General features: G+C 52.9%; 1 protein-coding gene across 1 annotated transcript in view; it reads left to right on the forward strand.

Annotated features, from left to right (window-relative positions):
* The first annotated feature begins 2,087 nt into the window (after positions 1-2,087).
* The window catches only part of LOC144946575 (paired box protein Pax-2a-like), a 32,837-nt gene continuing 18,882 nt past the window's right edge, over positions 2,088-16,042 (forward strand). Inside the window, exons 1-5 of the mRNA XM_078875590.1 lie at positions 2,088-2,094; positions 3,455-3,620; positions 5,491-5,688; positions 12,433-12,518; positions 15,109-15,225. Of these exons, the coding sequence (XP_078731716.1) occupies positions 2,088-2,094; positions 3,455-3,620; positions 5,491-5,688; positions 12,433-12,518; positions 15,109-15,225 (574 nt within the window). The remainder of the gene's footprint in view (positions 2,095-3,454; positions 3,621-5,490; positions 5,689-12,432; positions 12,519-15,108; positions 15,226-16,042) is intronic.

The raw sequence follows: 16,042 nt of genomic DNA on the forward strand, positions 1-16,042 counted from the left end.
ACACAGCATGAGTTTTACGCTAATGGATGGCGGTTGTGTTGTGAGCTACGGCTGGCTGCAAGAGCGTTAAGGGATAAAGATGCGAGCAATAGCGGAATTTCTCACTCATCCATTTATTAATTTCCTCTCTCTCTCCGTTTCATTCACTCACTCAAAGCCTCGCTCGCTCGCTCATTCATTCAGTGGGTCATTCCCACAGTCGCATATTCACTCGCTGTCGTTCGCTCGATCGATCCCTCCGCCTGCTCATTCACTCGCACACTCCTTCATTCACCGACGTATCCACTCAGTCGCCTATTCACTCTCTCGCTCGTTCACTTGATCGGGCTCTCACTCACTCTTCCACTCGCTCGCTCACTGCGTCGTTCACTATCGTACGCAGTTCATCCGCTCGCTCGCTCGTTCGCTCGACCCGTCCGTCGCTCGCCCATACACTCTCGCTCGTTTGCTCTCATTGACTCGCTCGCTCACGAGTTTCATTCATTCGCTCAACGTATTCGTTCACTCGCGAGAGCGCTCGCTCGCTCACTCTGTCGCCGTCAATCACCGTGCGCTACCCACTGCGCCGACGTTCCACCCTCCCCCCCCTCGTCTGCACGAGCACACGCAACTTTACGCATCTTGCGCAAGGGAATAACCTCACGCGGGATGGACTCATCGTGAACCCGAGTGGCAAATGGAGACGCTACCCCCGCGTTCGAGAAGGGCTATAGGAAGCCGAGTGACCGATGGGTGTCGCGATACTGTTCTCGAACGGGACACGCGTCAACCTCGTTCATTGGCTGTGTCGGGTGGAGGAGGGATTTACGACGTACATGTCACGTACGCGATCTGACCCCCCGCCCACCCCCCCACTTGGGCCCCAGAGAAATTAGGGCGTCGAGGTCGATTGACATCACTCAGAGCGCACGTTCATCCTAAAGCTCGGCGCCTGGCCAAGGCTCGTACTGTATACACGCGTAAAGCCCTTGTGTTCGTCCACTGCTAGATGACAGCCGTACCCTCTCCGTCATGTGTCTGTGCGTGCGTGTTAATGTCAAAGATGTGCGGGGAGCGGTGGTGTAGCGGTTAGCGCTACGCTGCGCTACGAACCCGGCGACACGAGTTCGATTCCCGCTCACGGCCAAGACCCAGCGACGATTATTTGAACCGGTCCCGGGCCTCCCCTAGCTCGACTCAGCCGCAAATGAGTACCTGGTGCGATGTGTAAACATCGTCACTTGGGAGACAAAGGCAGTCGGGCGTAGTGCTGGCCACCATCCACTCATAGCTGCTACTCGCAAACAGCTTATTCCCCAACAGTCTGTTAAGGCTATAGGGAGGATGTGTATACGTGCGCGTTAATGTGCATGTAATGTTCTGCACGCCTGTACGTTGCACACAGTAAATAGCCGTCGAGCTCGTGCTGAACGGCTGTACACGCGACCAACGCCACCAAAGTGAGTGAGCCAGCCAGTTTGTCTCCCGCGGAGTGACACGCTAGAGCCGATAAAAAGCAAAGTGAAGCTGGCCACTGCTTACTATTGCACATTGAATACGCCTATTATGGATATATGTGGTGTGGTTTTTTTTACTTACATTTGAACGCCGAAACATTCTTAACATGTTTATAACGCCGCTGGTGTTCACAGTGGTCCCTGTAGTCCGTAATGACGTGTTTGGGTTTATTATTTTTTATACACGCAAATTAACTTGAGCCGAATAATTATCGTACGCGCCGGAATATAAGACGCACCGAAAAGTAAGACGCACGCAAACCTACACCTGTTTATAAGACGCATCCCGACATCGCCCTCAACTGCAGTACAGGGGCCATATACGGGTGGGGGGCAGCGAATCTTCTAATGCGGTAATGGCGGTAACGTTTTGTTATTTTATATTCAGTAACGTATTGCAAGAAGTCTGTACGTAACAATGCATTTGCTATGTAATCATGTTTCGTGGGGAGAGATGGGGGGGGGGAGGAGCGGTGGCGCAGCGGTTAGCGCACTGCAGCGGGCATCGACCGCGGGCGACAAGTCGGACTCCCGACCACGGCTAACATCAGTGAGTGACCAGCGTGGTGAAGTATGGTCAAACAACTTCCCATGACCGGTACGGCGTCGAGAGGTTTTCATCCAGCAGTGGATTGACAAAGGGCCGTTAATTAATTATTCTTATCATCACTATTTAAAAACAACTGTATTGAAATACGATTTTTTAATATTTGTCATATATTGCGGTAAGTTACGTGAAAATGTGATCTGTTTTTAACATCATAATTTTAACGTGTTTATAACTTATATTAGCATACATATGAATGAGGAGTAGCAGGTAGTGTGTAACTCTATGGGGTAACTCTATGCATCAGCCAGTCGTCTCAGTCAGTCGACCTGTGGCACCTGCTGGGTCTGCCCCGTGACCTCCTGCCAGCGGGCGTTCGACACTTCACGTGGCCTCAAGGTGCACCTAGCCTGGCACAAGCGTCGTGGTGACGTCACCGCCACTTCGTGGCGAATGGCGGTTGTTGTTTTTGTTGGGGAGCAGTAGTGTAGCGGTTAGCGCTACACTGCGTTACCAACCCAGCCACCCGAGTTCGATGCCCTGTTCACGGCCACCACCAGTGACGATTACCTGAACCGGACCTGGGCCTCCCCTAGGTCGACTCAGCCTCAAATGAGTACCTGGTGCCGTGTGTTAAACATTGGCCACCCACTCCTCGCCATTGGGGCAAGCGCTCGCAAAGAAGCACTTGCCCCAATGGCGATTGGGGAAACAAAGGCGGTCGGGCGTGGTGCTGGCCAGCCACCCCCTCGTGTGCCGTGCGTGCCGGCCTTCATAGGTGCTCGCTAGCAGAATTTGCCCCAATAACCTATGATGCCTATACGGTAGATCGGTCTTTGTCTTACTATATCGTAAATGCAGGCTCTGATTGAGACGGAAAAATCAGCGCGTTCCTCAATAACGCCGTTTGTTTACACCTTAAAAGATATACAATAGGCGACGTTTCGGGCAATGGCTCTTCTTCATAGCACAAATTGACTAAAGGGCGGGCATTGTAGCGTCGAGCTGGGACTACTATTGGTCGCTTAAGTGAACCAATCGACTGAAATAATCATCGACTACTTTATTCGTGGTCGATTACTCGGGCAGCTTCCAACGCGGCGTTAGGCCCCACATCCTCCCGAAGGCGGGAAACCCCCTACAAGCCACACCCAGCGCGACGCGGCTGATGCCGATGACGCGACCGAGCCATACTATCACCTCCCGTCCAGCGGCACACGTGGAGGGGGGGGGGAGATGTGAGACTTTTTTCTACAGCAACCTTCGTGTTATCTGATGAGTCGAGTATACTAAACGGCCAAATTCGTGAATACAGAACAACCGCTATATTACCTTTCTGTCGCCTCCGTGTCCACCCCATCCCCTACCCTGCACCTCCCCCCTCACCCCACCCCCACTGGGTGTATCGCAGGGCACGGCGGGGTCAATCAGCTGGGCGGGGTGTTCGTGAACGGGAGACCGCTGCCGGACGTGGTCCGGCAAAGGATCGTGGAGTTGGCGCACAGCGGGGTGCGACCGTGCGACATCTCGCGCCAGCTGCGCGTGTCGCACGGGTGCGTCTCCAAGATCCTCGGCAGGTCGGCGGACGGACGGACGATGGGGGTGGAGGGTGGGAGGGTGGGTGGGCAGAGTGGCAGAGGTGTGGGCAGAGTGGCACAGGTGTGGGCAGAGGCGTTGGCAGAGTGGCAGAGGTGTGAGTAGAGGTGTGGGCACAGTGGCAGAGGTGTGGGCAGAGTGGCACAGGTGTGGGCAGAGGTGTGGACAGAGTGGCAGAGGTGTGGGCAGAGGTGTGTGCCGAGTGCAGGAGAGGCGGGCGGAGAGTTGTTGGCGGAGTGGCTTACAGGTGGGCGGAGTGGTGGGCGGAGTGGTGGAAGAACGGACGTAGTTGTGCGGGGGGGGGGCAGATGAACGGTGCGTGGAGTGGGGGGATGTGAGCAGTGTGTATGTGTACGCTGGACTTCTTTCGCACCGTACGTAGCCAACCGTGAAACTCGGGGGTTAGAGTTTGGTGGAATAGCGGGGCGGGCGGGCGTGCGGACAGATGGACGGGTGGACAAACTTGGCGCGCTGATGAGCGGGCGGAAAGGAAGACGAACGGGCGGGCGGGCGGGCGGGTGGGCGGACAATTGGACGGTGCGAGTGGACAGACGGACGGTCGGACGCGTGGGGAACGCGATGCGAACTGATGGACGGGTGGAAGGAGAGGGGTCGACGAGAATGCGTGTGGGCGGACAAGAGTAAACAGGCCGGCGGGCGGGCGGGCGGACTGGCGGAGAGAGAGATAGAGAGATGGGTGGGGGCAGAAACGAATGTTGGGATGGGCGACGAGAGAATGGGAGGACGGACAAGTCGGGCGGCGGGGGTTGAGCGAGGGCGGTGGCTTGCTGATGAGGATCAGACGAGTCGAAATCGGTCTCGAGTTTGCAGATGAAGCAGGGAGGTCTGGACTTGGACTAGGGGGGGGGGGGCAGCGAGATGACATTCCAGACGCGGAAGCAGCAGCAGAGAAGGAGCGACTTCCCTTTGAGCAGAGGCTGTTTCGATGGAAATGACGACGATGATGATGATGGTGCTGATTCTGATGATGTTACTCCAACTGCTTGCTGTTGTTGCTGCTATTACTGCTGCTTTGTGTTTGTGGAAGTTCTTTCGCACCGTACATATTAACCGTGCTAACACAAAAAGCAGTTCTCCAAACAAGAGTTTCAATCTAAGCTATAGCCACTATCGCTGTTACTGATTCTGCTGCTGCTGTTACTGCTGGTATAACTTATCCTGCTGTTAATGCTACAACTACGGCTGCTGCTCAGGATACAGGTGCTGCTGCTGCAACAGATATTGCTGCTATGGCTTCTGCCACTGCATATGTTACTCCGACTGCATAACCAGTGCCTATTTCAACAAGAAAAGTCTGTAACCCTGGATTTATTTGGATTTACACACCCCATCTCTGCTTTTAATATAAACTAAGTTCAACTATGAACTATTTATAAAATTTACCAGGTCGGCCTTCTAAGCTATATAACTCTTTTTCAGAATCGACCTGGTCACAAATGATAGCTGAACGAAGTGGCTTATCACGTGGACAATTAACGACGCATTTATATGTACGCGATCTAACCCAAAACTCTCTATTATCGGAATGGCTATCAGCCAAATAAATTACACCCGTGATGTTGATTCTAAACGTGGAGGGAAAACCGGAGGACCCGGAGAAAAATTTCAGAGAGAGACACCGCAATCTCCAAATATGCAGCACCGCGTCAGGGTGGGGATCATACCGCCGACTTCCTGTACACCAGGCGAGGTAGTCAACATCTCTCCACCGTAGTAGGAAACCCCCCTGTACAGCTGAACGAGATGGAGCCAACAGCCAACAGCAGCAGCAGTCACTTCAGCTACTGCTGCCGCTACCGATGATGACGCGCCTTGCGCGTGACCCGCCAGGTACTACGAGACGGGCAGCATCAAACCGGGCGTCATTGGCGGCTCCAAGCCCAAGGTGGCGACTCCCAAGGTGGTGGAGAAGATCGCCGAGTACAAGCGGCACAACCCCACGATGTTCGCCTGGGAGATCCGGGACCGCCTGCTCGCCGAGGCGGTGTGCGACCCCGACAGCGTTCCCAGCGTTTCCTCCATCAACAGGTGCTCCGCCCAGAGTCTATCCGCTGCTGGATGGTGGCCTCCCCACAAAGACAAAGATCCCACACCACCACCCCAAGGCCCGTGTAGCATTAAGAGACCGTGGCGGGCAAGTACTGTTAGCGAGTATGTGTGTATGTACAGTATTACGGAGAACTTCTTTCACGCCGTACGTCGCCAACCGGTTCAGATAATCGTCACTGCCGGTGTTGTTGACTGTGAGCGGGAATCGAACTCGGGTATCTGGCGGGTTCGTAGCGCAGTGCCGCTAATCATTGCGCCACCGATCCCGCGTGTTGACCTGTTGATGGCTGTGAGTGACGTGGGTGAGTGGGGTCATGATTGACTCAGCCTCAAGCGAGTAGCTGGTGCGGTGTGTAAACATCGCCACTGGGGGAGACAAAGATGGCCGGGCCTGGTGTTCCATGCTGGCCTCCATTAGGTGCTCGCTAACAGCACTTGCCCCAACAGTCTGTCAAGTCTAAACGGTGGCTCTTTGTCTTTGGTTCATGGTTATAATTAGGTGGCAAGGTAGCGAGGTGGTGTAACCTCGCGTCTTCCAGCATTAAGGGGCCTGGGGTCTATTCCTGACTCGGGTGCCATTCTGCGTGGATTCATACTCTTAGATTTTTTCGGTAAAGTCACGTAGGTAAAAAATTAAAATAAATAATAATCGGAGGTGCAAATCACAAGTGATACAGTAAATTTAGCTGTGACGGTTCCCACCTGATGACGGAGACTTGTGTTGCCTCCGAAACGTCGTGATTTATTATTTTATTTCTATTATTTCTATTGTTTTTTATTATTTATTTTTACTTTTTTACCTACGTGACTTTACCGAAAAAACCTAAGCGTATGAATCCTTGCAGTCACGAAAGCTTCAAATCTAGAATTCTGCGTGGAGTCTGTGTGCTGTATCCCTGCTTTGTGTGTTCTCCTGCTGGAGTCAGCCAAGCATTCAAATTCTGAAAGTTGACCTTCAAATTAATGTATTGTGATTTGCACCTCCGATTAGCACGGTTGGCTACGTATGATGCGAAAGAAGTTCTACATACGTACACACATTCATTGCAAGGTCGCACCCTCCTTCAAAAACAAACTTGGCAATACCCTCCTGAGAATACGAGTTGTGAGACTTACTGAGGCTTTCCTGGGTTAACAAGCGAAGTAACAATAATACAACAATAATCAGCCGTGTTCTATTCACTGCTGGATGAAGGTCTTAACCCATGTCGAACCCAACCACACCGTTTTGACAGTGAGACTCCATAAGTCAGAAGAGGCATAACCTGAGATTTGCCACGGTTTGCAAGCCATGGTCTGAATGAGACGCAAGTTCTCTATTGGATGAGACTCAGATTATCTATTGGATGAGACGCAGTTTCTCTATTGGATAAGACTCAGATTCTCTATTGGATGAGACGCAAGTTCTCTATTGGATGACACGAGGCTTTTCTATTGGATGAGACCAGAGTACGTCCCACGTGACGCGCCAAGCAATTAACGCTGTCAAGTCAAACAAGTGTACACGCACACATACAACACGTGTGCGTGTACACGTGTTGTATCTGTGTACACATTACACGTGGAATACAACTACCGCCATTTGCCACTAAGTGACGGTGACGTCACGACGGCGCCTGTGCCAGTCCAGGTGCACTTTGAGGCCACGTGAAGCGTCGAAGGCTCGCTGATAGGAAGGTCACGGTACAAACCCAGGTGACATGGGTTGGCTCACTGAGATAACCGATAGATGCACCAGCTGGGTCCGTGCTGTGTTTTATCCGCCCGGTGCTCCATTCTTTGTTGTGAGCATCGCTCCTCTTCCCTCCGTTGTTGTTGGAGGAGCGCTTGCCTGCCCAGTAGCAGCGTCCTTCACGAGCCTCCACACACACACCCACACAGCTATCTCAGAATCTTTATGAATTTAAACATGATTTCGGGTAACCGCGCACAATAGACCTGCGTTATCCCGCTATCTCAACCCGAACCTGCGATACGAAAGTGGATTTCCACGTGCCTGACGTGCTCGCCAACCCGGGGCGCGCGCACAAGGCCCCGTCTTGTTCGTCGCGTTTGCCAATCGGCAGATGAGCCCCGTGGTGTCGGTAGCACCGATTTACATGTGAAAGGGTAAATACAGCGAGAGGAAGGAAGATGAACCCCGTAAGGCGAGATGAAGGAGACGGGGCTGTAGCTTAAGACGCCCCCACCCTCCCCGCTCGCCCGCCGATACCGGCCAAAAGACAAAGATCCTCTCGTATAGCCTCACAGACTGTTGGGGCAAGTGCTGTTAGCGAGTAGCACCTATGAATGTTGTGGTTTCACTCTTCAACACACCGGTGGGCTAAAGCAGTGAACTATTTGTCTTTTGTCAACGTGACACTTTTTTACTGATTGGCCGTGTCGGGTGGTGGAGGGTTACGACACATTTATAAATAACGCGAACTAAACCCAAAAACGTTGATTATGAGCACCTATGAAGCCCGGCACGCGGCATACGAGGAGGTGGGTGGTCAGCACCACGCCCGGCCGACTTTGTCTCGATCTGTGAGCATCGCCACTAGGGAGATAAAGACGGCCGGGCGTGATGCTGGTCACCCACCCCCTCGTGTGTCTTGTCGGTCGTCATAGAGTAGGTGCTCGCTAACAGCACTTGCCCCAATAATCTGTTTAGGTCCTAGATTTGAAGCTTTCGTGACTGCAAGGATTCATACTCTCAGATTTTTTTTTTCGGTGAAGTCACGTAGGTAAAAAATAAAATTAAAAGTTAATAAAAGTAATAATGGAAATAAAATTACTTTTATTAACTTTTAATTTTATTTTTTGACCTACGTGACTTTACCGGAAAAAAAACCTGACAGTATGAATCTGTTTAGGCTATACGGGTGGGCTTTGTGAGTTTGTGTTTGTGTCTGTGACCTTGTGCCTGTGTGTGTGTGTGAGTTAGCGTCTGTGTGTGTGTGAGTGAGTTAGTGTCTGTGTGTGTGTGTATGTGTGTGTTAGCGTCTGTGTGTACGTGTCTGTGTGTGTGTGTGAGTTAGCGTCTGTGTGTGTGAGTGAGTTAGTGTCTGTGTGTGTAAGTGTGTGTATGTGTGTGTTAGCGTCTGTGTGTGTGAGTTAGTGGCGGTGTATGTGAGTTTGTGTGTGTGAGTTTGTGTCTGTGTGTGTGAGTTAGTGTCTGTGTGTGTAAGTGTGTGTGTGTCTGTTAGCGTCTGTGTGTACGTGTCTGTGTGTGTGAGTTAGTGGCAGTGTATGTGAGTTTGTGTGTGTGAGTTTGTGTCTGTGTGTGTGTGTGAGTGAGTGTCTGTTTGTGTAAGTGTGTGTATGTGTGCGTTAGCGTCTGTGTGTCTGTGTGTGTGAGTTAGTGGCGGTGTATGTGAGTTTGTGTGTGTGAGTTAGTGTCTGTGTGTGTAAGTGTGTGTGTGTCTGTTAGCGTCTGTGTGTACGTGTCTGTGTATGTGAGTTTGTGTGTGTGAGTTTGTGTCTGTGTGTGTGTGTGAGAGTGAGTGTCTGTGTGTGTAAGTGTGTGTATGTGTGTGTTTGCGTCTGTGTGTGCGTGTCTGTGTTTGTGAGTTAGTGGCGGTGTATGTGAGTTTATGTGTGTGAGTTTGTGTCTGTGTGTGTAAGTGTGTGTGTGTCTTAGCATCTGTGTGTACTTGTCCGTGAGTTAGAGGCGGTGTGTGTGAGTTTGTCTATGTGTCAGTTAGTGTCTCTGTGTGTGAGTTATTGTCTGTGTGTGTACGTGTCTGTGTGTGTGAGATAGTGTGTGTGTGTGTGAATTAGTGACTGTGTGAGTTAGTGTGTGTGTGTGAGTTAGTGTCTGTGTGTGTGAGTGGGTAAGTGTCTGTGTGTGTACGTGTCTGTGTGTGTGAGTTGATGTCTGTGTGTGTGTGAGTAAGTGTGTGTGAGTGAGTAAATATCTGTGTGTGAGTGAGTTAGTGACTGTGTGAGTTAGTGTATGGGTGTGTGAGTGAGTGTATGGGTGTGTGAGTGAGTGTCTATGTGTTTCTATATAAACCAGAACTGAATTTCATTGTAAACGCGGCGTTGAGTCACAATGTGCATCCTGTGTTCGGGCGATGCCAGCGACTTTATTATTCACCAAACTTTGTTTGGTATAACTGCACTCGGACTAAAATCTCTCTTTCTCTGTCTCTCGCTCTCTGTACCTCTCCCCCCATCTCTCTGTGTCTGCGTCTCTGTCTCGGTATGTGTCTCTCTGTGTCTCTGTCTCGGTGTGTGTGTCTCTGTGTGTCTGCGGCCGGGCGTGGTGCTGGCATGCCGTGCCGGCCTTCATAGGTGCTCGCTAACAGTCTGTTAATGCTAAATGGGGGGGATCTTTGTTATCGTGGGGGAGCGCTGGTGTGGTGGTTAGCGCGCTACGCTGCAAACCCGGTGACCTGAGTGCCGATTCCTGCTCACGGCCACCACCAGTGACGAATATCTGAAACGGTGCTGGGCTTTCCCTAGGTCGACTCAGCCTCAAATTAGTACCTCAAATTAGTGTCAACATTACCACTGGGAAGACAAAGGCGGCCGGGCGTGGTACTGGCTACACACACCCTCGTGTACCGTTCTGGCCTTCGTAGGTGCTCGCTAACAGCTCTTTTTGTTTGTGTTTCTCTTACGCGTGTATTATCCGTGCGTGTCTATGTATCTCTTCTCGACGTCTTTGTCTCTCTCCTCTCTCTCTCTGTCCTCTCTCTCTCCGCAGGCAACTCTCTCCCTAGCACTCTCACCAACCCACCCCACCACCACCACCATAACTCCAGCAAATTTGCTTGTAATTTCCCGGCTTGCCGCAAACGCGCGCGCACATAAATCTTTATATCCTTGCCGTATCGATCACGGCCAACGCTTCATTTATGGCTTGCAAGATTGGGGGGGGGGGGTGGTGGTGTGGGAGGGAGGGAGGGGCTGATAGGGGTGGGGGCATGAGGGGGGGGGATCGGGGGGGGCACTGGGTGTGGGGAAGGGAGTGACAGGGCTGGTGGGGTTCGTGACAAGAAGATCCAAACAACAGCGCCTTCACGCACTCACAAACACCCTGTAGCCGAACATCGACTGTCGGAGTCAAGTGCACGTCTATGTGACACATGCTGTTTGCGAGCACCTATTAAAGCCTGCAACTTCGTGGCGCGTTCTTCAACAATAACGCTTGAAATATGCGGGGCCCCGCCGTGGCGAGATGTTAACTACCTCGTTTGGTACACAGGAGGTCGTGGGTTCGATCCCGACCCTGATGCCTGTTGTATGTTTGGAGTTTGCGTCTCTCTCTCTCCCCGTGGTCGCGTGAATTTTTCTCCGGGTCCTTCCGGCGTTCCCTCTACATTGAGAGTCAACGTGTGTTTAGAGTGTCTGGCTGCTGTACATTTCCACGAGATAAACGACTTCGTTGGGCTATCATTTGTCGGCAGTTCACTTCTGAAAAAAGAGCCATATAGCAGCTCAGTGGGCCTTACCTGGCAAAATAAATACAATTTTCATATCGTGCGTGTCCGCCAAGTTATAGAGGCCCGAGCAATGACGGAACAGACTGAGCGTGGCGCTGCGTGGTTTTACTTGTTTGTCAGGGTGGATCAAGTCCCCTCTAGAACCTGATTAGTGCGGCTAAGATGCTCGCAGTGACGGGGATTCATATTGTTCGCGGACATTGCAGGGCCCCCTTCCGCCTGCTCTATCGGGATTATATTTATAGTTTATATTTTTATAAGGAGAACTCTGCTCTATGTCTACGCATGTTTACGCATTTTAATTAAGTTAATCGGCCTATGGGTTTTCCAGACCGATGTTATCCAACAACAATTGTTGAAGAAATACAAGTCTGAACTGCCCATATACTCACACTGCTCATGGACTCAACACTGCCCATAGACTCAACGCTGTCCATAGACTCAACACTACACATAGACTCAACACTGCCTATAGACTCAACACTGCCCATAGACTCACACTGCTCATGGGCTCAACGCTGTCCATAGACTCAACACTGCCCATGGACACATCACTTCTCATAGACTCAACACCGCGCATGGACTCAACACTGCTCAAAGATGCAACACTGCCCGTACACTCAACACTGCCTATAGACTCAACACTGCCTATAGAGTCAACACTGCCCATAGACTCAACACTGCCCATAGATTCAACACTGCCCATAGACTCAACACTCCCCCCCTGTACATGAAGCAGTCCGCCTTCTTAACCTTCTGTTCCTTCCTTAAAGCCTCGCCACCTCTTCTCCGTCGCCCATTCCTTCCTCTCCCCTCCCCTCGCCCCTCCACTCGGTCCCGTCCCTCCCCTGTAGCCCTCTCGTGACCCCTCCCCCCTCCCCTCTGTTAGGGTCACTCATTCATCGGCCCATGCACTGCCCCTGCTAACTAAATCACGACATGTTTGTTACCGTTTTGTTTTGCTATGTTATCGAGCGCCTTTGAGCTGCTAAGGCGCTCTATTAATATGAAACAAGGCAATATCAGGAGTGAAATCAAACCGCATTTTCAGCGAATCTTTAGGTAGACGCAGGTTATCCGCGCGAAGAGCATCGACTCACACAAAGGGAACCCGCGTAAAGCGAGGGGGGCAACCCGCGTTTGCTTTCGCTCGTGATGTTACACACGGACGCGTGGCGAGTTTGCGGTCACCACGGCAATGACAGACGGCGTGGTACCCCCCCCCCCCCCTCCTGTCAATATTCCTTCTCGCCTCTGCCCCCCCCCCCTCCTCACCCCCCCCCACTCCCAGGATAATCCGGACCAAGGTGCAGCAGCCGTTTCATCCCAGCCCTCAAGACAGCCCAGGACAAGGACTACCCAGTGGACACACCATAGGTGTGTGTGTGTGGGTGGCGACCCGGGTTCGATTCCCGCTCACAGCCAACACCAGTGACGATTATTATCTCAGCCGGTCCTGGGCCTCCCCTAGGTCGACTCGGCCTCAAACGAATACATGGTGCAGGGTGTAAACATCGCTACGAGGGAGACAAAGGCGGCCGGGCGTGGTGCTGGCCACTAATCCCCTCGTTGTACGGTTCCGGCCGTCATAGCTCCTCTCTAACAGCACTTGCTACTAGAGTCTGTTAAAACTATACGGGGGATCTTTGTCTTTGTTTAACCAGACTGGATTATAGTGTGAGGAGCGCACAGATCATTGAAAGATCTGAGCACAGTTCCATCTGTGAGATCCCCCTGCAGGCGAAGCTGTGTTTGTCTGGGTCACGTTGCCCGCATGCCCAGCAGCTTCTGTTTGGCCACTTAGAGGGGCCTAAATGGGCACGGTACAGGCTAGAGAAGACATGGAGGTGATGCGGTAAAAGCAGGGGTGGGGAACGTCCGGCCCGCGGGCCGTACAAGGCCCGCGAAATCATTTGGTGTGGCCCTGTCAAGGCAACCGCAGGCGGGACTCGAAATTAAATACATCTAGAAGCAAACCTGGAAAAGCAGTTGCGAGTAGCAACATCATCAATAGCAGCTAACATCACACGCCTCGCCAAAGAGAAGCAGTTCCAGCCCATCACATTAGGGGCGAGTTAATTAAATGTTTGACCAAATATAACGGGCACATTTTTAAGTTGATAATTTTGTATGGCCCGCGAATGATGTTATAAATATCCAAATGGCCCTTGGCAGAAACAAAGTTCCCCACCTATGCGGTAAAGGATGTTCTGGAGCCGAGTGGACTTGCTGATGGCTTGGTACCAGCGGTGTCAAGATTGGCCTCTGTGGAGGAGGTTCGTGAAGGACGCTACTGGGATAAAACTAAACTCAATTATTGTTATTTTACCAGGTAAGGCTCACTGAGTGTTATATAGCTCTTTTTCATAAACGACCTGGCCACAAATGATAGCTCAACGAAGTGGCTTATTACGTGGAAATGTATCGCAGCCAAATACTCTAAACGCGCGTTTGTACATTTTGTGGAGGGGAAAATCGGAGGACCCGGAGAAAAATCCACGTAACCAAGGGGAGAGAGAGACACGCAAACTCCAAATATCCAGGGGCATCAGGGTCGAGATCGAACCCACAACCTCCTGTATACCAGGCGACGTAGTTAATATCTCACCACCATGGGCATTTGGATACATTCGGACACGTGGATTAGAGACCACGTGCATGATTAATGACATCATCCGAATTGAGAATAAAAACAAGGGGGCTTGGGCAGGAGCTGTCACTCAGAAGGGATGATGGACGATGGTCGAGACAGAGTGGTAGCCATGGGATCCGAGAGGACATCCGACGGGGAGATGGAGCGATATAATCAGCTCCTCGCGTGCTGGTGCGGTGTTATACATCGCGGCGGGACCCTCAGGGAGGTTACTGTGCCGATGGTGAGGCCTTCATCCAGCAGGGGATTTTCCATCACTGGCGATGGTGATGACGACGATGGCAGAAGAGATGTCGTGAAACGATAGCGAGCTTCCTGGGGCCCTACAACGACGCTTGGTTTGCGAGAGCCGAGCACCGTTCCCGTGTGGTCACCACGTGGTCTCCATGTGTCCCCCACGTTCTCTCCTTGTGGTCTTTATTTTGTCTCCATCTGGTCTCCATATGGTCCCCGTGTGGTCCGCGCGTGGGCCCCGTGTGGTCACTGTGTGATCTCCATGTGTCCCCCGTGTGGTCTCCGTGTGGTCTTCATTTTGTCTCCGTGTGGTCCCCTTTGTGTGGTCTCTGTGTGGTTCCCGTGTGGTTCCCCGCATGGACCCGGTGTGGCCTCCATGTGGCCTCCATGTGGTCCCCGTGTTGTCCCCGCATGGTCCCCGTCTGGCCTCCGTGTGGTCCCCGTGTGGTCCCCGTGTTGTCTCCACATAGTCCCCGTCTGGCCTCCATGTGGTCTCCGTGTGGTCCCCGTGTTGTCCCCGCATGGTCCCCGTCTGGCCTCCATGTGGTCTCCGTGTGGTCCCCGTGTTGTCCCCGCATGGACCCCGTCTGGCCTCCATGTGGTCTCCGTGTGGTCCCCACATGGTCCCCGTCTGGCCTCCATGTGGTCCCCGTGTTGTCCCCGCATGGTCCCCGTCTGGCCTCCATGTGGTCTCCGTGTGGTCTCCGTGTGGTCCCCGCATGGTCCCCGTCTGGCCTCCATGTGGTCTCCGTGTGGTCCCCGTGTTGTCCCCGCATGGTCCCCGTCTGGCCTCCATGTGGTCTCCGTGTTGTCCCCGCATGGTCCCCGTCTGGCCTCCATGTGGTCTCCGTGTGGTCTCCGTGTGGTCCCCGCATGGTCCCCGTCTGGCCTCCATGTGGTCTCCGTGTGGTCCCCGTGTTGTCCCCGCATGGTCCCCGTCTGGCCTCCATGTGGCCTCCGTGTGGTCCCCGTGTTGTCCCCGCATGGTCCCCGTCTGGCCTCCATGTGGTCTCCGTGTGGTCCCCGCATGGTCCCCGTCTGGCCTCCACGTGGTCTCCGTGTGGTCCCCGTGTATTGCAGTGTCCAGCGGGGCCATGACGCCCGTGGAGAGCTCCCTGGGGCCCAGCTCCTACTCCATCAGCGGGATCCTGGGCATCCCCCGGGCCAACGGGGACGCCAAGAGGAAGCGAGACGAGGGTACGAGCTCACACCTGACGCCTCCCCCCCCCAACCCCCCCCCCGACAAAAACATTCCAACATCGTTGCTCGTCACAATGTCCGATGTTCCGTGCCACGTGCTGCAGAGTGACCGCGACAAACCTACGCGGTAGGGGAATTCCAACATCGCCCCTCCCGCCCTGTTCTTACGTCTCACAACCAGGCGCCCTAACGTTCCCAACTTTTCTGTGATCGTTGTCTGTAAGTTAAAAAAAAAGAATACCATATTGAGTTCGGCAGCTCAGAATCCGATGACAATCACAATCTTTATTTAGATCAGGACGAAGCCGACGAGCTGTGAAGCTTTTTTTCACCGGTTCCATTGGCCCAGAAAGTTGGGCCCTCTCCGCTGCACCTCCTCACGCTGAGCCAGCGGCGAGGAAGCATTCCCATGGCGAGGTCTTGGGTTAGCGTGGCCCTCGCCTAAAAGTCAGCGACCCGAAGCTCCTGACATCACGCGTCTCATCGCAACCACCCTGATGCCCAGCTGTAGTCGAGCCAAGGTGACCCCCAATCAGTGGCAACCATCTCTACGCGACGCAAGGTGGAGGTAGCTATTGCTCTGCAAGTACGGGGAGACGCCGTGGTGCTTAGTGTGTGTGTTGTGTGTGTGTCGTGTGTGTGTGTGTATGTATCTACGAGTGGGGAGCGGTAGTGCGACGGTTAGCGCTACGCTGCGCTACGAACCCGGCGATCCGAGTTCGATTCCCACTCACGGCCAACATCAGTGACGATTAGCCAAACTGGTCCTGGGCCTCCCCTAGGTCGACTCAGCCGCAAAGGAGTACCTGGTGCG

The sequence above is a fragment of the Lampetra fluviatilis genome, chromosome 41 (assembly GCF_964198595.1).
Source record: "Lampetra fluviatilis chromosome 41, kcLamFluv1.1, whole genome shotgun sequence".
In the NCBI taxonomy this organism is placed as follows: Eukaryota; Metazoa; Chordata; class Hyperoartia; order Petromyzontiformes; family Petromyzontidae; genus Lampetra; species Lampetra fluviatilis.